We start from the raw sequence: 23,554 nt of genomic DNA, 5'->3' as shown, positions 1-23,554 counted from the left end.
AGGAAACTGAGGCTCAGAAAGGACCACTCACACAGCTGTCTGGGGAGGTTTTCTACCTCACCAGACCTCCTCACCATTAGTCTGTTCAGAATCTTTCCCAGTGTTTTGCAGATAGGATTGCACCTCAAGTAGCACTCGAAGCATTGACTCTAAGAATGCATATAATTTGCCCAAGTTCTCTGGAAAATAAGTGAGGGTTATCAACATTATTGCTGCCTCTTGCTCAGTAAGCACTCACTGTATGTCTGCTGAGCCAAATGCTGGTCTGCACCGTACTTTACAGTTGAGGAAACGGAGGCATGCATTTACAATGCTAAAATAATGGCAGAGCAAGGATTTGAGCCAACTCTACTGGACTCCAGAGCCAGTATCTCTAAGCACTGCTTCCTAGAATTAAGAAAAGGGAATTTTAAGAAAAAAGGCAATTTTGTAAAGCAATTTTTAAAAATCCCTCAAGCTTGGCCAGGGGGGAAAGGGGAAGGTGGTAGCGTAGACTGAGGGTAGCTCACAGATGGCTTAGCCTGGGGAAAGTGGCAGCAGGAGTTAAAAACACACACGTACAAACCTGGGAGATAATTTTCTTTCTCTTTAGCCCCAGAGTCTTTGCTGTAGGGACTTTGTAATAACAGTTACTCCAATAGCTGAATTCCGGAACCTCCTTCAAGTTCTTTTAGCACTGAGCTCTTGACAAGGGGGGGACTAAGTTTAACCTTGGTATCACACCCCGTGTACAGGGGCTTTGAATATAATCACTCATTAGTTCAAGGAGAAGTCACAGGAGGAACCAGGGGCTCATTTCTCCTCCTAACCACCCAACATCCTCTTCTTCAAGACCGAAGCCCTTAGAAACAGAGACACTAGGAGGCCTCTGGCCGTGCTTACTATTTTCAGCCTTGAGTAACACTTCAATTAACCACTGGAGTAATAAGAAGTGAGCCCCAGCAGTCTTGAGGCAGTGGATTTTAACTGCAGTTATAGTCAGGACCATCTGTAAAGCCTTGGGAATCATCATTTACAGATACCGTTCTTCTGGAGGTACATATCATAACTGACGATGTTCAACAATTTAAGAAACCAAAAGCAACTCTATTTTTGCCTTCCTTAGATATCCTTAAAGTCCAGTATAGTTCCAGCCTGCACATATCACTTACTCAAGTTTAACTACATGCACTTGTCCAAAAATATAAATATACACATACATTTGTATACACACACACCAAACACATACACAGACATACAGGGACATACATACGACAATAAGTCTCTTTGTTTACTCAGTGGTCCTTTTATTTTCAAACTAGATATTTATTGTCCTTCGCCCTAGGGAAAGGGAAGCCACAGCCAAAAGACAAAGAGAAACGCAAGTAGTTAATTTCTGGCTTTTGTGTTTCTAAGAGCCCAGGCCTTGGCAACTTAAAAGAGTTTCAAGGGTAATTTTGACTCTAGGCAGTTTTTGTTTCATGTGCTGACTTTACAACCTAGCCCTGAAAAAGCCACCTCTGTCCACAGCCTTCTCTTTAAGCAGAGACTTTCATCCTGATCAGAAAGTCGATTTCCAAGGCCACTCAGCAGGATCTAACCCAGAGCGTTGGTCTTAAACCAGTACAATGAATTGGAATAAGAAGAGCCAGCCAGAGGTTACCAAGTTCAGCTCTGTACCTCCAAGCAGGTCATATTCACAAGGGTGCAGACACCATTTTTCACTGTATTTGTGCTGGGAAGCACCCCAGGCTCCCATTCACCAATTACCATGACACCATTTAGAAGAGAATGCCAGGAGACCAAAAAGAGGGGGGGAAAGCCATTGTCATCACTCTTCTCAGGAATACCTGGCTTCACAATTTATACGTAACTGCTGACACTTGAAAAGTCGAACATTTTGGTAAAATGAATCAAGTGTAATGTTTCTTTTATGAGATCCCCTTGCAGGAAAGGGAGGTTTGGCACCTCGTGGAGACCAAGCTTAGTTATCCATCATAGTAAAGTCAGCTGTCCTAGCCAGCTTCTCAGAGGTCACGCGATCGAATCAGCAGCTCTTACAACTATATTATTGCTTACGGAACAGTAATTGAGGCACCAGATAAAAATTACCTGGTCTAATAGGCAGTGAACAATTTTCACTCAATAAAATTATAAGCCAAATCATTCATTTCATAACACTCTGGCTAATTTATTTGTTGACCTTTTAATATCCATAGCTCTTCAGTGGTATTAACTGCAACTCAGACAAAATCTCTTGTTCATTTCACTTTCATTGATTTTTTTTTTTTCCATTGAGGCAATAACAGCTGCCCGAAAACAGCCTTTTCCTTTCCACTGTAAAAGTCAGTCATGTAAGTTAGTATGTCTTATGTTGATATAGCTGCGTTAGCTTACAACCTACCTTAATTTCATGTGATTCAGAAGTCTTCCACGTTTGTAACAAAGGCAAAGCTTTCGGGCGCGTCTCCAGCCATGCGGCACGATGATACATAATCATACGTTTGAGAAGTAAGAGGGGTGTCATCTAATCTGAACACAAAATCAACTTTAAAATTAGAGGAGGTTCAGAAGCCCCCCCTTCAAGCCCCTGCATTTTCTTTAGACTAGAACACTTTTGATGCCTCTTGTGTGAACAGCAGTAGACCCTTTCAAAATATTTAATTCCTTTGTTTTGAAAATTTCTGCAGATTGTGATTATGGTTTGAATTTTATTTTTCTTTAAAGACTATGGGCAATGAGTGTGCACTAGAATGTTCAGTAAGCTTCAGCTGAAGCTTCTTCTATAATAAAATGCTATGAAGTCTTTAGAATGCAGGGTTGTAAAATATAATTGTTACACATTTGGCATTTTATGCCTCCCTAGAAATAACCACTTGCTACCTACACCTCATCTATGCTCCTCCTTTCCATTTCAATTTACTCTAAAGTGGTCCTTAGCCATAATGAGAATGCCCCTTTCAACGGAAACATGTTTAATTATATCCATGCTAGATGAGAGTGACTCCTCTCAGTCATAGGGCTTCTGAGTAAAGCGTGTTTAAAAGTGTGACAATAAAGGCTTCTAATGATCTGCGGTGAGCTCTATTTCGAGAAGTTCATATTACCAGAAAAAATGAAAAATTTAAGGAATGTCTCAGAGGATCGGAAGCTAAACAGTGCTCAAGTATTATTTTGGTTTGTTTTACTCCTTCCCTCGCTGCCCTCATTATATGATTTTTTAGGATGCAAAGTCTACCATTGTGGAATTTTCCATTTGGCTGAATAAACACAAAGGAAGTTGGGACATAAAACTACCCTCCACAGAAATACCTCTCAGTCAACTAGTATTTATTGCGTTGTACATCCAGCTCTGCAGGAAATGGGCTGCCAGAAACTTCCAATCAGTTTTTCAGCTTTTAGACTTTCTAATCAGTAGTGTCACCCACACTTTCAGAAGCAAGTGGGGAAAGAGCTAGAAGTTAAAGGCTAGTAAGCTGAATGTACTGTTTAAAATTTGGACCCAATAGTGAACTCCAAAGTGAGGAGGTGAACGGATTCAGTGCTGATTTCATTGATAGGTGCTTATCGACTTTAAATCAGGAGTGATTTTGCCAGTCCACTTCATTTTGTTTTGCTGATATTTGAACCCACTGTATCTTGAATCCCCTGATAGGGCAAAGTAGAGTGGTGATAAATGGATGTCAGGGAAATGTGCAGTGACAGGAAAGTATTGTACTTCTTTCTAGGGAATCACCCAGGTCAACTTGACTTTGATAATTGATGCTTACGTTTAGCTTCTGTTTTCTTCTTCTACGTCCCTCAAAACATTATTTTCTAATTGAGAGAGCATAAAGCCAAGCACAGATTGCTTTCCCAAATTACAGAAGCATCCCTGGGCTTTAATTTTATGAGGGAGTTCCAAGAGTCTCAAAATCTGATTCTGAGATTTGAAATTAATGTTGTGTTGGTAAACGGGTACCCATCTGGCTTTATGAGTTGGTCTGTATGTGCTCTGAATGAAAGAAAGTTCAGGCCATCTCCCCTGCTCATCTGGGTTTGAATTACTCAAAACATGGAACTGGGTTTATAAATGGGCTCAGTATTGGATGGTTAGACAGCCTTCCCATTCTCTCTGGAAGGCTAGGTGGGCCCAGTGAATATGAGCTTATTAGCAACACATTTGAGATCAGATGCTGCAGAGAAGATTCACATGGAAGGTGAATAATCCTCAGAGGTTTTATTGTCATGAAATGGAAGGAAAGGTGAATTAGCCATGTCTGCATATCAGACATGATATGCCTGGTTCCTAAGAGTGTGCAAATACCTAAGTATTTCTAAGAGCCTAGGAGTATAGTTAATAAAAGGCTGATGTACATCAAGACAAACCTCATGTTGTTAGCAGCCTATAACTTGAGATAATGTCTGTACCCGACATGATTCATTATATTAATCACAAAATTAAAATGTAAGTACAAGCCAGCAGGAGTGAAGGAGCAAATTCACTTTAAAAAAAAAGTGGTATTAGAAAACCCCCCAGTGATCAAGACTTGACCTTTGGGAATTTATATATTGGATTTAAAGGTCTAGAGCCAAATGGAGCACCAAATTTAAGTCTTCTGCTTTTATAAACTATGCCAAATACATGACTTGGTCATTTCCTCATGTAAATTAAGCATGCGCTTTTAAAAATCAGTAATGATCTTAGAATAAGCTCTTCAACAAGAATTTTTCAAGGGCTGTGCTTTGCTGAACATAGTGCTAGGGTCTTAGAGAAGGAGATTAAGACCTCAAAGAGCCTACAGTCTGGTTGTGGAGATTGCAGACTCACACATTTAAGACCAGAGCAAAATGACCCCACAGTGTCCACTTCTGTGCAGTGCTGGGCGGTGTAGTCACTGCTATTTTTCAGAGGAATGAGAGAGGTTAGGAGCTGGGGTCTCAGTGAAGGTGGAATTAGTTCTGATAGGATAGTGTAATTATGAAGAGCTCAGGCTCTGATGTCTAACAGGCCTGAGATTGAATCCCCGCTCAGCCATTCATTAGTTGTGTGACGTCAGGGCAAGTTGGCGGACCTCTCTCAGTTTCCTCGTCTGCCAAATGGTGATACGGAGTCTCACCACAAAGACTGAATGAGTTAATGTTTCCCTTTCCATAAACAGGTTATGTTTTCCACTACTCTACCACCACCACCAGCACCACCTTCATTATCAGGCCCTAGAGGATGGGAAGATATTGTAAATGGGCACAGACTGAAGCCAGCTTCCCAAATAAAGTAAAGGCAAAATGAGTAAAGGTATGGAGATAGGAAGGAGCCCAACATGTTACTTCTAGGCTGGGGAGGACTAACTAGCCCAGAATAGAGGGCAGTTCTTCAGATGTATAGGGAGAGGAGATTGGATAAAGAGGGTAGGACCAGATGGTGGCGGAAATCTTTTGCAATCCCCACAGAACACTGTACCTTAATTCTGGGAAGATAGGGTGCCTTGAAAGGTGCTGGAGAGTAATATCGGTGTGTGACTGCTGGGACAACAGGAAGCTCTAAAATTATTTGCTAATTGATTGGGTTGCAACATATGAAGTAAAGCCAAATCTTCTCTCTGCATTTGTAGCCCATTCAGCTCTTTTATTATAAAGGTTCCAAAACATAGTAAAACTTGTACCAATTATACTTGAACTGTTTCTCGAACCCCACTCATCCTTGAATCTTCCTAGTGTTTCTACTAACTCTAAGCAGATTTAGTATGGTTCATCCATTTTTTTTTTTTTCTCTCCAGATCCCCATTCACATAATCATCAATCGATGGTCATAGCAAGGCAGGTAAAGACAGGTTTTAATTGAGAAAGGAAATAGGTCAGCAAAGAGTTGTTGCTGTTTTTAGGGAGTATACATTTTCTCTTTCTTTAAGAGAGAAGAAATCCAAAGCCATGAAAAGAAAAATAGTCTGACTCAGGATGTAGGTTGGAGAACAAGCATTAGCTCTATAAGGAGACTCTGGGGCTTTTCAATATTTAGGGTACTAGTATTTGTCTTCTTAATTCCCCAATGGGATATGTATTTTTTTTTAATCCAAGGATAGGATTAATTATCTTGGAAGAGTCTAATTTCTACCCTCATGTTTTAAACTGCAAGCAGGGAGACGTTTTAAACATTATGAAAAGAAGAGAAAATCTCTCCTGACAAATAAACGCTTTGAAAAATTAGATATTAGTACTTTTCAAGTGCTCTCCCTTTTCAGAAATACTAAAATTGCATATTAGAATGGAAGGATCCTTACACAATGCTCCCTCCTAATGTCGCAACAAATAAGACTTTAGGAACAATTTCAGAGACAAAAGATTATATGAAACATCCAGCTTGTCCCCTTATGGGAAATTTCTCTCTTTAACATCCCAGGCTCAATCATTTCCTAATGTGAAATTACAGATTTTTCAAATTACCATATAAAACTGCAAAAAAATTACACTTGTGACCACCGAAGAGATAGCATATACTATCAATTTGATTTTAAGAGGCATACATCTTTTATACTACCTGTCATTTTTATAATGCCTTTTACAAATTTAATCAATACATTTTAACATTCTATATACTTTAAGTGCAATATACAATAAATATTCAAGTTTCATCTTAAACATGCTTTAGCCTTTAAATTGTTAAAACTGCAGTGCCCTTTCAATCTCCTTACATAATATCATAAAATATACATTTCAAGGTAAATGAAGTCAGCTACTTCAATTTAGTCCCTCAAACTGGTAGTAAATGAGAGGTTAACACTATGGTGCCAAACCCATTATTGAGTAAATTTAGCACCTTGGACAGCTCTGTAAAATCTTTATTGCTTTCCTGACCTGCTCGTCATGTTCTGTCTGTGTGTTCAGTGGCTCTCAGCTCTGATTGAAAGGCAATATATTAGATCCCCAACACAAACACGCTTGGGGGCTAGTTCACTGGGAGCGTAATGACATGGAGGTGAGAGCAATTTTCTGGTCACCGAAATCCAAGCACCTTGCAGGTCCGCTGCACTAACTCATAGAGGACCCAGAAATTTCCTTTCTCCTTCCCATTTGCAGAAATAACTAATAGAAGCTGAATCACATTGGCAAAGCTGAGCCAAAAGTGGGCTCTCCCTTAAACCCCATAGTTGATACCACGATGAAGGACATTTTAAAATAGGCGAGATATCATTTAAGGGAGTCACTTCCAGGACACAAAGTCAGGTTCATGCACTGTCCTCAAGACTGCTGGTCTGAAGCAATGCTGGCTGCTGACCCACCTACGGTGGCAACGTGCCTAGTAGAAAGCATGCCCTGGCTCTTTGTATTGAAGAAGGAGGCAACTCTAGGAAGTGAGATTCACAAGCTTCATTTTCAGAGGATTGAATGGTGATGAGAGCTCTGGGTATTGAATAAGGAGAAAAAGGAACAAGTAGATTATGTTATTGAAAAATGTTATCACCAAAAATATATCAGTTTAAAATATACAGCCTACACTGATAGTTGGAATTTTTCAGGCACAAAAACTTCAAAGATCTTGGAGTTTATTGTGGAGTTTACCTTCCCTCCTCCCTGGTTCTGTGAAATTAATTAAAAGAAGAAGCACTGCTCTAAATCCTCAATGATACTGTTCCAAGATTGAAGTTTGCAAGTGCAGTTTCTGACTGCACCTTATCTTGCTTTTGACAAACAGAGACTTGTATTTTTTTTTCCCTAAAATGAAAGAAAAATACCTTCTCTGCCAAGCCCAAACACTGGCATAAATATTTATTTGAAGAAATAAATGAATATAGACCCAGAGAAGTCAAATTTTGGTAAATAAACTAACTTGATCCTGTTTTGTTTTCATCTTTCCTAAGAGCCAGATAAAGCCGTGAGGTTTTAGTGAAGGCAGCACAAGCTGATTTGATCTGGGGATAGGGTTTACTGTGCCCATACCATAGTAAATTATTAACTGCTGTTGTCAGACAGCACTGCAAACAAAAAGTGGTAGATTATCTTGTAGCTTGCATTAAAAAAATAAAGAAATTATTTCAGATGTATTGATTCAAACCCCATTGATTATATAATGTTTTTCACTCCTTATATGAAAAATAACAGAACTGTTTTATAAATGGGGTCTAGCAGCTTAAGGCAAGCATAAATGTTTATTGAGAACTGAAAACCCCTCTATCTCATTTTTGAATTTAGGACATTATATATGTCATAAGTAGTTACTGCAGTATGACAACTATTTTATCTTATAGAGAATTTAAAATCGAAAAATGCTAATATGTACCTAAAAGCGTGTCATTTCAAGAGTTGTTCAAGAATTTTTGAAGAGGCTATGGTGACAGCAAAATGAATGCAATTATATCCCTATTTTCTGATCAGTGTCTGCAGTATGTGAAAATTGAACAGCACTGCTTCTCCATGCAGAAATCTATTGTGTAAAATGTTTAAAGTTAAACTTCTTTTTGAAACTTTACCCACAGCAAAAAAATTATAAACATATCTTCTTGCAAATCACTTCTGATAACCACACCACGCCTTCATGTTTGCTTCTCTGATAAACCTCCATTTCATTTGTATCAAGCTTAACTTTCCTTTTCACATTCCAGTATAAATGAATCTGCAGAAAATTAGGGCTGAATGAAGAGGGAACGATTTCTTGTGGTTAGAATGAAAAAACATTACCACCACACACATTTTTGTAGAGCGCCCTATATTATTAGAAACAAGCATGCTAGCTAAATATGGAAGCCCACCTCAATGAAAAGGAGACATTTTTTCTTCAACTGGAGTGAACAGTGGAGCATGTATCTAGAAGGAGAATGAATGAGCAAATGGGGAAAATGACAAACAATACTGAAATAGCAAAGCATTGCTATAAAAGAAACAGACTCTGCCAGTCATGAAAATTGGTGCAGAGGGAGCTTCCAGGGGCAGGAGAATTCTTTTGTAAGAACCTCTGACAAAACAGTGCATTGCCCCAGTAGATGGGTTTACTACATCGCCCCCTTATATCATGACTCTGCCATGCAAGGGAGATAAACAAAAGAAGTTTAATGCTACATGCTTCTAGTTGCTGAAGATTGATTGGACACCTCTTGAAAATGACCTGTCTGATAAGGTCATGGTTCCTGGAATAAGCAATTAAGTGCAAAATAAACACATCTTAGGGATTCATAACATGCACCAACTGACATCCATCATAGTAATCTAGTAAATGACCTCGCAATTGTATTCAGCAATAAACATATGAGTGCTTTATCGTGCTTATGGCACACTATTGAGTGATGTATTTTATCTTGCAGTACCAATGATGCTCACCTTTTGACTTGATTAAGTGTGTACGTGAATAGGGATAAATTGGTGATTTAACGCCATTCGGGGGTTCTTTTAAAGCAGTGCGTTGGCAAAGGATGGCCATAGGAAAATGGAACGTGATCATGTGAAAAGATAATGACATCCTGCCTTCACTCAGAGGACTGTATCTGTTTTTCTCCTTGACAGGAAGTGATACTCAAAAGGGCTGCAGATCTGGTGGAAGCGCTGTATGGGATGCCACACAACAACCAGGTGAGCATACTGGGTCTGGAACCTTCCACATTCAACGGAAGCACCTGGAGTCCTTATTGGAATGAAAGAGTATGAAAAATACAAAAGCTCTGGCACGAGTTCAGAGTATAAGTCATTCGGACCTAAAGGGTTGCAAGGCCATTCAAGTCTTCTCTCTTCTTTTGTAAATCTTTTAACGCCTTTTCTAGGGAATAATTTTTTCTTACGAGAAAAGGTACTTTATTTAAAAGGACTCTTCTGTGGGAATGTAGTTCATCACTGAAGAAGAGAGTTATCGGTGCTTGATTTTATTCCTCTCAGGTTTTCAAGAAAATTTAGGAGGAAAAGGGGGGTTTAATTTCTTCCCCTAAAAAGTATAATGAGGCCTGAATATTGTCTGCTTCTATTTCGTAGAGCAACTCCATGTATCTGATTCAACTTGTTCAGGAAACTGAGTCTGAGAAGTCCTCCTTCCTTTCTTGTGTCACTTGAATCAGTGTCCAAGGGACACAGTCCCATTAATACTCAGGGACACAGGTCATCATGTAAACTTGCCCTTAACTTCATCTGGGGAGATGAGTTGCAGGGTGTGTGTGTGTGTGTGTGTGTGTGTGTGTGTGTGTGTGTGTGTGTGTGTGTGACCCCAGAGTTCTCTGTGTTACCTGTGGGGAAGGAAAGCCCCAGGTTGCTGTCCTGTACTGCCAAGTAGTATAGAGGACTGGCTGAGTTAATGGGCCTTCAGAGTCAGACGAACAGGGTTATGCAGCCCAGCTCTCTCCTAAAATAGGTAAGTGTCCTGAAGTGAGGTCTTGGCCTCTCTGAGCCTCAGTTGCCCCATCCGTGGTATGGGCGTGATGATGATGAGACTGAACACGCAGGTTGGTTGAGAGGGCTGCAGAAGTTAGTGCCGTTAACCATGGAAAGCCCTAAGCACGGCCTGTAGTAAACACTCGGAACGTGGTACTCCTGGGAATCTGGGCAGCTAAGGGGGATGTTCCTGTTACTTTTCAGGAGATTATTCTGAAGAGAGCAGCTGACATCGCAGAGGCCCTGTACAGTGTCCCCCGCAACCACAGCCAGCTCCCGGCCCTCACTAACACCTCGGTCCACGCGGGAATGATGGGCGTGAACTCCTTCAGTGGACAACTGGCTGTGAATGTCTCCGAGGCGTCGCAGGCTACCAGTCAGGGTCAGGAGCACCACTCTTCCCCTCCCCATTTCCCTGCCCCTTCCCAACCTCAAGCTACCCCACCCCCATTTATTTGGCACAACACAGTGTTTATTTAAAAAAAATTTTTTTTTTCCCCAAAAGGGGAGATTCCTAGTCGGTGTGTATCAGATACTATTGTAGAATTTTGGTTCTAGCCATCATGTCTGGTAACTTGGTGGAGGGGCTAGAAAGGATGCACGCATTTCATTATCTCACCATGTGACTTTTCACTGTAAACCAGGAATGAGAGATCACAATGAGGGTTGGAACTAAAGTTCTGGAGGGGCCAAAGCACATCATCCTCGCCCAGGGAGTAGGAATCGGTTACCTCCAGGATATGTCTCTTAGATTGGGATTTATTTCTGTTCCCAAATGATAAGTTACAGGTCCTGCATTGCCACTTCTCACAGGCCCGCTAAGTATCTATGATCTCCTGAGAAATGTGTCTTTTGCTCGCTTCCCATTTTAATCATGGAGCTAGCACCACCAATCCACCCATGAATCACCTGGCCCCTTCCCTTCAGGATGCGGCGATGGGGCAAGAAACAGAGACCTTCCTTTCCCCAAGCTTCCCAGACCCGCCACCCATCCGGACGCTACCCTCATCCTTGGTTTTGCCCCCGCCCCTCAGGTTTCACCCGCAACTCAAGCAGCGTATCACCACATGGGTACGTGCCGAGCACCACCCCTCAGCAGACCAACTATAACTCGGTCACCACGAGCATGAATGGATACGGCACTGCCGCCATGTCCAATTTGGGCGGCTCCCCGACCTTCCTCAATGGCTCAGCTGCCAACTCGCCCTATGCCAGTAAGTAGAGATGTGTGTCCTGTGTTTCTGCACATTTTTGCTCTAAGAACTGGGCGTCGTGCTGTGTGGCCCACTGTGCAGGTCTCCCCGGTCTGAGGACCCCTGCCCCGCCAGGCGTAGACCCAGGTGATGGGACCAAAGCCAGCACCGTCCCCAGCAGGAATCTCTGCCCTCCTTGCTCACCGTCCTCCCCATCTCCCTCACAGAACTTGGCTGCAACCAAAACAGCAGCGTGATGTCATTGCAGGAACCCAAGCTTCCAGTCAGATGGAGTTGGGTTTGACTCTTTCTTCTACCAGTTACTGACTGGTGGCTACGGGCAGGTTCATCTCCCCTCTAAACCTCAGTTTTCTTTATCTGTAAAATGGGAAAGGAACCAGCACCCGCTCCCATACATTTGTTGTGAGACTTGGATAAAATAATGCACGTAATGAGCTCGTCCTGAGGCCTGGCCCATAGGAGATGCAGTCAACAAATCTCGGTACTAATCATAATGACAGAATGATAATATTAAGTGGTGCTGGTAGTATAGCATACTAACAACTATCCAAACTTAAAATCTCTTTTTTTAGTGCTTGGAAATTTTTTTCCCCTTTGTGTTTGTTTGATATGTACAAAGAAAAAACAAAAACTGAACAAATCAAAAAACACACTTTATTTTTTTCCAAAAATTTGGCATGATGAAAAACAAATTACACACACACACACACACACACAAGAAATTGTTCTTTGGTGTCTCGTCCCTGTCTTAAAGAAGCTTAGCTTAAAGGATTTTTTTGTGCAATGTTTGTTTAGATTGCATCTAAAGAACCTCAGGAAACTGGCATCTTTCTTTACATATAAAATGTCATAGGCTGTGTTTGCGCAATCTCTTGATCGCCCTTTGAGGATTTTTACATAGAAAACCAAGTTCATCTTGGACAATGTGGGTGGCTCTTCCGGTGTATAAAATACGTAAACTCTTAGAATTTTGTGGGATGATAGCAGCTGTGTTGTTTGTTTGTTAAATGAAAGAATGGTCATGTTTTTAAAACGAGAGTCTCAGCTAAAAATACGGAAAACGACGCTTTCTCTGATAGTGGAAATGTGGAGTGTGCTAGGCTGTTGAAAAAGGAAAGATCATTCTTGGCCTTTGTGAGAAGTTATTTCTGAAAGTAATACTTAGGACCATTTACCTTCTGGGTGAATTTGTAGGCTCAGTGTGTGCTAAATCTCTATATTTCTTTATTTCTACTTGATCTGCTTGGAATCAGCAGCTTGTTGAACATTTAAAATTCCCCCTAATAATCTGCATATATTACGTCTGTCTGCTTGAGCATCAATGTTTGGGGCCAGTTTCACATTAGATTTTGATTCATCAAAAAATTGTTTCTCACAGATCTATCATTTCAGTGTTCTCCCTTCTACTCACTCAATCAGAAAATGCTTCAATCATGACCTGAAAATTAAAAGGTGGCATTCTTAATTAAATCAATAACCTAATTGCTATGTGGTAGCAATTCAATTGAGGGGCTTGGATTGCTCTGTCTTCCCAAGCCCTTGCAGACACCCAGCGACTTGAGCCTGAGATTGCATCCGTCAGACTACGAAACTTCGAACATTTAATTTCCATTAATTGATTTCCTCAGTGCTCACAAATATAGTATTAAATTCTCAAATAGGCTCTCAGATGGGACAGTTTTATCTGCATAAATGCAAATAAAACAATAAACACAAAGCCCAGCTGATTTGAATTTTTGTCTCCATAATATTTAATTATTCATAAACCACTCACGTTGAAAAATTCCAAACAAACAGAATAAAAAATAAAATAAGACATTCCACTGGTGAACACACTTTCTGGTATAGTGGCTGATATCTAATAATGTTATAACAAATGGAACTGCTTGACTATATTTCACCCCTTCCTCTGTTAACGCCCCCTCCCCAAACTCCCCACCTCTAAATACACATAATGATCGCATTTGCCAGGGAGATTAATTGCCTTCCTCAGTGAACCAGCAGGATTTCAAGTCTACGAATATTTAAAAATCAAACCTCCAGTGCAGGAGTTTTGCAATTTAAATGGGTGTTATTATTGAGCGTATTTTCACATTTACAAATCCTCAGAGATGTATAAAAATGCTGGTCTCATTAAAAGAAAAAGTACAGTTTAGAAAATGTTTGTGAAAATTCCGATGACGGCGGCTCTGTGTTCTGCTCCATAGAGCATCCGGTGCGTCTGGGTTGTGTGGTGCCGAGGGCTGATGACACGGGGTCATCTCCCCCCACCACACCCCGATGGCAATGGCTGTCTGTGACCAATCTGATAACCACTTCCCTAACTTTCCAAAGCCAGTGGGCCGAGGGCGAGGCCATCTAACTGGCAATTTGGACTCTGGTGTGCTCATGGGAAGGGGCCTGTCTGATGGCAGTCTGTTTGCTTAGCAGGGTAGCCTAGTAGAAAAAGCACTGCATTTGGGTTTGGTTCCTGGCCTCACCTTCCAGCTATGGCCCTGGGGCAAGTCACTGGACTATTTTCTGAGTCCCAGCTCACTGGGTTTGCTCAGGTGTCAAAAGGATGTAATAGGTCCCCATTTAAGCTTGCTTGGCCAATGACATAGACGAAAAAGATGTGAAGATTCTTGCAGGTGATAAAGCAATACGTAATGTTTGTTTATTACATAATGTGAAAAATAATACAGTAAAGGAGGAAGTGCCTAGAATTTGAATTAAGTGCCTGAAAAATCATCAGACAGGATTCATACTTTTTCCCAGGAGATGGAGGAAATGGAAGGTGAGTGTGTGATGGCACCAGTCCTGAGTGTAGAGGGCTTTCATGTGCGCAAAATCTGTCTCCTAAAGTGACCTGAGATTATTAACAACTATCAAAAGATGAATGAAAGGCCAGGCAGAGAGGACCGTGGTTGGTGGAGAACGTGCATCGCCCAAACTCTTTCGTATCCCCAAGCAGCTAGGTTTTCTCTCTCTCTGAACTGCCAAAGGTCTCCTATCATTGATAATTCACGTCCCCACCACTCCCAGACTGTGAGTATTTACATAAGGCTCCGATCCTGCTGCTTATTAGTTCACACTCATCTCTGTACAGCTCCGCGGGGGACAGAGAGAATTTGGAACTTTTTGACTTGTAGTCCTGCGTTATTCACACATGTTGTACGTGGCAGACTGTTTATCCACCTGGCTTCCTACCTACCTCTATCTGTCTTGTGGAGCATGAAGATACAGTCATATCCTTCAGGAAGCTGTAGCTTCATGGGGAGACAGGCCACACATACACACCACCATCTGCCAGTGCCTTAAGCTGGAACCCTCGTGTTGCCTTCAACTCACTCTTCTTCCTCACACCTCTCCTTCCACTGGTGACCACACTCTCTCAGGCTGGCCTCCTCCTGTCTCTTGTATCCCCAGACCCTTTGCTAGAACCTTAGTTTAGGCCCTACCTGGAATGCTTCCCCTGACACCTCCTCCATGAAGCCTTCTTTGGTCTCCCTTCCCTGCCTCCCCAGAGTTGGCCATACTCACCTTTGAGGCTATCATGTGGTACTCTACCCCTTATAAGAGCGCTCTTGTTTCCTGGCTTGGGATGCTCTAGCACGCTGCCTGGTACATAGTCGGCCTACAACAAAAGGAAACACATGCCGCGTACCAAATGATGAGAGCAGACAAGACCCTCAGAGTTCAGGGAAGGCTCCTGCTAGAAGGGCGGCCTGAGAAGGATGGGTGTCAGGGTTGGAGCTGAGCTGCCTTGTGTCAGGACACCAGGAGAGGCACTGATTTCTCTTTTCCCATTGCCCCTTAGTCGTGCCATCCAGCCCCACCATGGCCTCCTCCACAAGCCTCCCCTCCAACTGCAGCAGCTCCTCCGGCATCTTCTCCTTCTCACCAGCCAACATGGTCTCAGCCGTGAAACAGAAGAGTGCTTTTGCGCCTGTGGTCAGACCCCAGACCTCCCCACCTCCCACCTGCACCAGCACCAACGGGAACAGCCTGCAAGGTAAGCCCCAGGCCCCACCTGGGCCAACCAGACGCCCTGACTCACCTTCCCAGGGCCTGAAGCAGATGCGCCACTGTTGCGAGGGGAATGGCCTTGGGCCTGCCTGCTTCTGTCCACCCTCATCTATTCTGTTCCTTTGTGTTCACCCTCGTTGGCCCTGGTCCCTGACCCCCCTGGCATCCCTCCTCTGCTGGAGTTGCCTGAGCAGTTCTCTTTCCAACTCCAGCAATTCTGCTCAGGCCCGGGATTTGCTTGAGAATACTGTTTCCACTTACTAATGCCATCGTTTCTCTTTCCTCTCTCATTCCCTGTGGTCGCCATAATCAGATCAGTCTTTTGTGGACTCTAGCAAGTTCTCCACTTCAGGGTCTCTCCCAGGACTGGCCTTCTCCTGAAGTAGGTTCCCTTCCTGTTGCCTGTGTCAGCATGCACATTTGGTGGGGCTGATAATGGGGAGGTGGTGAGTTGGCCAAGCCAGAGCCCTGAGGTTACAGCATCTTAGACCAAAGACCCAAGACTTACTACTGGGAACCAGAAACCCCAAAGTGCTACTAGAGGACTCTGGTTCATATCAAAACTGTTCGATTTCCTCCCTCTCATTGAATATGGAAAATAACAGAGTAACCAAATTTGAGGTGACCTTTCTATTCATTGAGAAGAAACCCAACCTTTTAAAACGGGTCCCACCATTTCTTACACTTTTCTTACTGGCACTGAGTTGTGGTGTTGACCTGCATGACCTCCCTCCTTCCCCACAGTGGGATTGTGTGATCAGCACTCAGAGCCCCTACCTTAGAGATGAGAAAGTGAAAGGTGAGCGAGGTTATGGAATGGCTTGACTTCAGACAGAGGTGGGTGGCAGAGGCTGGCTTCAAACACAGGCTCAAGAGTTCATCTCCTCCCTCCAGCTTCCAAGCACTTTACTGCTCAGAGGGGGCAAACAGGATGTATCCAGGATTCGTAAGGCAGCTGGCAGGGAAGTAAGATCAATAAGATCATCAGCTGCCATTCCTTGAGCACTGACCAGTGCTAAGCACTGAGCCTGCTTTATCTTACTTAATCCTCACAACTTCCTGATGAAACATGAGGACAATTATGATCTCCATTGTACAGAGGATAAAACTGAGGCATAAGGAGAGAAAACACCTGCCCATAGGCATAGCCAGAAACAGTGGGGATGAATATAAACCCTCAGGGTCTATGCCCTAACCCTTAGCCTACCCAGCGCCCCACGGAGCCTTCCTTCACAGCCGGCTTACCCATCTTCACTGATGGAGGTGAGTCATGGAGGTCGAGAGGGGTCGGGGGGCAGCCCTGTTTCTTACGTCTCTATCTATTTACACTTCTATACACATACTCTGTACAGGACACTTTACACGGATGCAAACTTACATCCATTCTCTTGAAGACCCTATGAGGTTGGTGCTACTCCCATTACATAGATGAGGAAATCAAGGCCCCGTTTGCTCAAGGTCACATATCTAGTAATGGTGGAGCCCAAACTGAACCCCATCTGTGTGACTCCTGAGCCTGAGCTCCTACTTCCTTTTCTGACTCCATAAGGGCTCAGCAAGGCACTCCTCAGAGACCTGCTGGCCAGTCTGCCCAGCACAGCCAAGGTCAGTGCCCCTGCCCCCTCCCTGAAATATACATACACTGGCAAAGCCATCTTCTTAGAGGGAAAAGGAAGATAATCGGACTGTGGAACGACATTTCGGGCAATATTACTTGTGATAGGAAATGCCCACCCCACAAAGGGGAGCCACCCATTCACGCAAGTCTCTTTTTCCGCGAAAAATAATGCTTTGGCACGCTCAGTACACCTCCAGCTGGCAAACTGAGAATATAATGCTTAAGCGAACATAACTTATAATGGGTTTAAACAAGGATAAAACCCATGGAAAGCAGAAATCTACCGTTCTTGAACTGCCAATCACAACGCTTGTTAAACACAGACTTGATGTCAGGATGAAGGTATAAATGGGGTTTGTAATCCGCCGTGGAGGGCTGGCGCTTGAGAAGAAAAGGCCCACGGCTCTTGCAGGGTCACAGCCGTATCACTGGCCACTGGTGACTGAAGTGGGCAGCCGTTCTGTGAGGCCGAGTGTCTTTTCATGCCATGTGGGCCAAGGAGAGAGGAGGAAGGGACTGAAAATAGGGACTCAGCTTGAATTTTAGAACCTCCTGGATCTAGGGAACTTGTGGTGGTGTAGGGGTGTGTGTGTGTGTGTGTGTGTACGCTTAAGTAATGATGAAATGGCATCAAGACAGGGACACATAGAAAGTTTGTGCATTTGTCACCCCCAGGGCATTTCTAACCCATGTCTGCACAGATTCCGAAAGTACAGAGACTGCTCCCCCCTTCTGATCCGCAGCTGAGTCTCCATCACGTTTCTAATGCACAGCTCACAGCTGGGAGGGTTTAGGGTGTGACTCAGGGACACGCTTTGTGCTGGATTTGCTATTGTGGATGACACTGCCCTTTCCTTCTAGTTGAGCATGTGTCCTGGAGATGCTTTCTGGTGGTTTTTGTTTTTCCAATACTGTCATGTATCAAACATCCCTAGTTTTGGGGAGGTGGCAGCAGAGGAGGAATGAGTAGAGAAATTAGTCACGTTAACTGATACCATCTTGGAAGCTGTCCTCCCTCCTGCCCACTCCACTCCTCACCACCCACTCACCAGGCAGGGCCCACACACCTGGGGTCACACGTCTGTCCCCTGCACGCTGTCCCTGCGGACTTGGGTGTGATGCATCACTGTTTTCAGGGAGCTCTTGCCTTGGAGTCTCCGCTGAGAAAAGTGACATTCTGACGGGAGGCTGCTGGACCCATAACTAAAAAATTACTTCATCTTCAGCTGTCTAAATTCTACTTCTATTAAAAAAAAGAAAAAGAAAAGAAAGGACACAGGTGGGTTATAGAATTGAGGGTGAGAATCTCTGAAGTGTTGCATTCCTCCTCCTCCTTTTCATTGTTACAAGTAACACCTGCTTCATTTGGACCCACCTCCTTCAGAATTGTGATCATTAAGACAGGGCAAGTGACGAAGGAAGAGTTGGTTAAGCAAACTGACCACATAAACAAGATTAGAGGTGACACATTTAGGCTGTTTTAAGTGTTTTAAAGGTCTGTTTACCTCCAACTACCACTCTGCTAATTGTCCATCATTCTTTTTCTTTTTTTAAGCCAACTCCTTAGAGGCCCTTTTCCCCAGCAGCCCTTTCTCAGCCTCCTCTGGTGACAGCACTCATGTTTACTCCCCAACAGATACGCACTGTGGTCCCACATGATGGTGATGACAATGGTCACAGCCACTAACGTGGGAGGGAGGGCTTCTTCCCAGCCTGGATTTTTCACTGTCTCATGTGTTCCTCCCAACCAGTCTTAGGTATAGTCTGTCTATTGTCCCCATTGTACAGATGCAGAAACTGAGACAAAGCCAAGATGGCTCATCCAGAGTTATGCAGCTAGCACATAGGGGGAGGCTGGGGTTAAATCCCAGGCCGACTGACTACTATATCAGCCCCTGTGCTAAACGAAATGGTCATAGTCAAGCCACTGGGCTAGGACCATGTGGACCAGAAAATGCTGACCTTAAAAGCTTTTCCTGTGTTAGGGGAAACATGACACCACGGGAAAGAAAGCAGATCTGTCTGGGAGAGGCTGGATGCCCAGCTGTGGAAGTTCAGAGGAGGGAAAGATTAGGGAGAGTTCGGAGCAGCCTAGTGGAGAAGGGGGCCTTTGAACCGGACCTTGGGTGAAGGGCAAGTAGGATTTGGGACCAGGGAGACGGGGGAGGAGCATTTCAAGTAGCAGGATCTAGGATAACCTGAGCCAGAGTCACGTGTAAGGGGCTGTGCACCCTTCTGCAGCACAGGCACCAAGAAGCAGGGAGAAGGGGTCCTGAACAGGAGGTCCTTACCTGGGAGTCAGAAGCTCCATTCTTTACTGATACTTTAAAATTCACAGTTTCTACTGTGATTCCAACTGGTTTTCTCTCCCAGGTAGCTAAAACCTTTGACGATTTACCATCCGTCTGAGAAATTTTTTAGGACAAAGCAACTCTATCTCAGTACTTCTGGGGTCCCATAGATGTTCTGTTAAAAAAAAAAAGAAAAAGAAAATGTTATGGTCAAACAAACCTAGAAGATGGTGTTTACTGTATCACTGTCTTGGAGTCACAATGCACGTATGTTTAACTAAAGGCTCTGAGACACCCCGCGGTTAAACAAAAAAAGAGAGTCTCCCATTTTGTTCTCTGCACTTCTTTGCCCACAGAACACTTTTCCGAATGTTAACACCAGTGAACATCCCATGAAAAACTTTGGAAAATGCAGACATATTTTGAATTTAAAGATAAAAACACAGAGAAATCTCCTTCCATTCTTATCTAGAGAACGTCATTGATGAATCCTGATCTTAGAGTCCCCAGGTGTGTCTGTTTTCAGAGCCCAAAGACCTGAGTCACCTCGTACGCTCAGCTATTGTCCTGGAGACATCCTTTCCCTTCTCCTAAAGCTGTGCCCCTATAGCATGGATTCTATGCAATTTCAGGCCTCAAAGGACTTCACTAATCAAGAGACAGGCAGCCCCAAGAATGCTGTCACCATGCCATTGGACCTGTCCCCAACGTGGGGAGTTGAAAGCCTAACCATGTCCCAGACAGTCTCCGCAGTGAAGAATTAGAAAGGCCAGAGTGATTTCACAAAAATTGTCCGCACGCTGTGCTGCTTTCTTTCCCCACCTCCCTGAAGCGCAGGCTGGCCGGCCTCACCCAACTCTCTGCAGCCTGGTAGCAAATCTCCTGGCATTGTCTTTCGCTCCACGCACATGTTCGGTTTGTGCAAAAGCTCTTCCCCCCATTCTGTTCCTGATTAGCTCCTCATTCTTTCTTACACATATGGTGGTTCAAGGAAGACCACATTCCACCCTCTCGCTCCAAACTCTCCCAGCTCGGCAAAACTTTCCGTTTTGTCTTTGTTCTTATCACACTGAAAAATGCATTGCCTCTCAAGCCAGTAGTTTTCTGTGCTTTGGTCAGGGCACGTGCTCACCCAGCAGCCAGGGGAATGGCAGAGCCTCCCGCGTCTTGTGATGTCTTTGGCACATGTTACTCTCTGAGACTGTCGTGTCCTCATGGAAATCTTCACGGGCCCCACTGGGCCAAGTGCGTGTGCCAGTGGCCTTTCTGGAACATTCTAAGCCTGAAACACCCATCCCTCTCACCCATGTAAGTAATCTTGGGGATTACAGCACGGATACAAGAAAAACAGCTTCTAACATTCCGGGAGCTTCCCTGCAGTCGTGCAATGAGGTTTCTTTATTAAACGGCCACTTTAGAGGTGCCTAAATTCAGAGGCCACAAAGGGAGCTCCTTTCCCAAAATTTACTCATCAGTGAGGGTTCCGCGTCTGGAGTTTAGGAAGTGACGGATGAGATTTAGGGAGCTGTAACCCCCTGATATTACGTGCAAAACTCTGGGTGTAAGTACCTCTGGGGCTTCTTCTGGAGAGAGGTTCCCTGGCTTTTGTTAGACCCCCCCAGAGGAATCTGAAGGCCAACGAAGGAAAGGTAGGAAACTGGGGGCAGACCACAGCCACCCCTAGACACCCCCAGATATGTATGCTTGTTTATTTGGTTTTAATTTTAACTTTTTGCTAACACATATAGACTGGGCTATTTTATCTTTTAAAAAATCCACCCCTCCACCTTCTCTAGAAGTAATTCGAGAGCTGGGGCGGCTGTGAGCAGGCATTCCAGCAATGGCAGCACGGGGGGAGCATTTAGCGTGCCACCCACCCTGTAGGAGGCAGACCTGGGCTGAGCCACCTCAGTCCCCACGGAGGGGACCTTCCTCACTTGTGATCCCAGCCTGGGCTCTCAAGGTGCTGGAGTTTTTGACTCCTGTGTTCCCGACTAAGAAGCAGTTATCTGTGGGTTGGCAGCCCATCACTTAGCTTTGCTTTATAGCTTTTAATGTTGGCCCTGATAGAATTAGTTTAATCTAATTGATCTAACACACCATTCAGGTACCAGAACACTGAGTAGCTCTTTTTTAAAAGAATTCTGGTCATCTAGAATTAATTAAAAAAAAAAAAAATCCTCATGTTTTTAGGGCCCAGTTGATGCATTTTGGCTGGGTCCACTGACGGAAATAGCAGGAAGTTGGTCAGTTTTCTACTTTGTATCTTATTGACGCTGCCTGATGTATGCTACAGGAGACTGCCCTTTAACGCCAGGCACACGGAGTAGATTTTGGCGGAAGGCATAAGGAGACACACATATTTTGCCAGAGGGTTAGAACTCCCACGGAAAGGCCTGCCTTTAGTAAAGGTGCCTGGACGCACCTCCAGCCTGGAGGAAAAGATCCTTAGGGAGGCAGGACCATGCTGAGATGTCACACGGCAAAGACCCTCTTACCCCCGCTACCTCCCCCTTGCCTTTGTAGCTACAGCATCTTGAATTCTCAAGGCTTGGATTGAAATACCCAGCTCCCCATTTCAGTCAAATCCAGGGCTCACTTGACTCTTAAGGGGACTGCATCTCCAATGGATCCCAAATCTTCGGGGGTTTAAGTTGGTCTGCATTTGGCAAGTGACACTTCCTGTTTCTAAGAAAAATGGCTTAGGATGGCTTACAAAAAAGACTCCAGGAGCTTTTGGACTGCGAAACGGCTCTTGCAAAACAACATTTGGATGATTTACGTGTAAATGAATCAGAAACATGTGGATTAAATTTCCTTGTGAATACAGATGGGTTTAAAAATTAACGGAAAAAGTGTTTGTTTGGCAAAATACTTTTTTTTTTTAAATTGAATTGAAAATGCCAGGGCTGGGGTAGGGGCAGCAGAGGAACGTGGGGCGCACGGGGCTCAGAGCCTCACCTGGCCTTCCGACGTCTACTGCAGGATTTGCAGTAGTTGGGGCTCGCTTGAAAACAAAGGCACATTCTCGCAGACATTAGAGTTGGGAAATTTAGAGGGTCACTTCCTAGATGCAGTCACCACTGACAAGGACACTCATTTAAATTTAGAATTGCCAACAAAAAGAAAGCAATGACTTCCTCTCTCTGCCTGACAGGATGCTAAGCCAGCACTGGGAGCCAAAGATGGCTGGCTGCCTCTTGCTTCTAATGTAAGCATTGCTCTCATCTCCACATATTCCAAAGTTGCCATCCGGAACTCTGCACTCATCCCTTTATTCCTCATACCCACCCTGTGAAGTGTTCCATATCGGATGGTACCTAGTTGACATGAGGAAACACCAGCCCAGAGAAGTTAAGCCGTTCACACCGGTCACACAGCTCATTTAGCGGCAGAAGTTAAAAATAACAGCAGCCCACCTCTATTAACTAACTAGGAGCTGATCGGGGCTCAGCACTTCGCACTGGTTGTTTTATTTAAATCTCCAACAACCCTAACAACATCGCGGCCCTTGCAAATACTGATGCACTGCATTTCTAGCTGAGGAAGCAGAGAGGTTCAAGGAGACAAGCAACTAGCTCGGGGGACATACTCAGCAGGCAGAAAAGCCAGGGGTGGAACGCTGTCAGATTCCATGCTTTTCTAAATACAGCTGTGTGTGGGCTCCTAACTCTCGGCTTTGCAAGATTTTTGATTATCCCATACGGCCTTCCCTTTGCCTAGGATCTCTCTTTAGCTTTCCTAGGCTACAGTTTTCTAGGGACATGGTCAGACCATTCCAGAAACCCTGAGTGAAGCAGTGGCATAGAAGACATCCTGCGTCCGCATCCTCCAGTGAACAATGCCTTCTGGAACCAGTATCCCCTTCTCCCAGGCCTGAGGCCCTAAATGGAGTCACTCAGATCGCTGCTCTGGGCCTCCGTCCTCGTGCTGACACGGAGCACAGGCAGAGCCACGGGTTGTGGTAGAAACTACTGGCTGTCACAAAGGACCAGTTTTTTATTGTATATTTTGGAAGCGAAAGGGAGGGGAAAAAAAAGAGTGACAAACCGAAAATTCTCACTATTTTGCAAGCGTTGGGCTGCAACTTTCCCAGCAGTATGCAAACTATGTGACTTTCC

At 44.0% G+C, this 23,554-nt stretch overlaps 1 protein-coding gene and 1 long non-coding RNA gene across 3 annotated transcripts in view; one reads left to right on the top strand and one right to left on the bottom strand.

Moving 5' to 3' along the window:
* Positions 1–23,554, top strand: part of EBF1 (EBF transcription factor 1) — a 392,957-nt gene that overhangs the window by 366,846 nt on the left and 2,557 nt on the right. The window contains 4 exon segments of the mRNA XM_036848092.1: positions 9,451–9,516; positions 10,507–10,684; positions 11,337–11,516; positions 15,316–15,510. Of these exon segments, the coding sequence (XP_036703987.1) occupies positions 9,451–9,516; positions 10,507–10,684; positions 11,337–11,516; positions 15,316–15,510 (619 nt within the window).
* Positions 12,175–23,554, bottom strand: part of LOC118892987 — a 439,949-nt gene continuing 428,569 nt past the window's right edge. For both annotated transcript variants that reach the window (XR_005019390.1, XR_005019391.1), the window contains 3 exons: positions 19,434–19,608; positions 15,039–15,132; positions 12,175–12,954 (listed from right to left, as the gene is read on the bottom strand). This is a non-coding gene — a long non-coding RNA (uncharacterized LOC118892987). The remainder of the gene's footprint in view (positions 12,955–15,038; positions 15,133–19,433; positions 19,609–23,554) is intronic.

Source organism: Balaenoptera musculus, chromosome 3, assembly GCF_009873245.2.
Source record: "Balaenoptera musculus isolate JJ_BM4_2016_0621 chromosome 3, mBalMus1.pri.v3, whole genome shotgun sequence".
NCBI classification, from domain to species: Eukaryota; Metazoa; Chordata; class Mammalia; order Artiodactyla; family Balaenopteridae; genus Balaenoptera; species Balaenoptera musculus.
The sequence above is the reverse complement of the archived record's forward strand: the minus strand, read 5'-3'. Positions and strand labels throughout refer to the sequence as shown.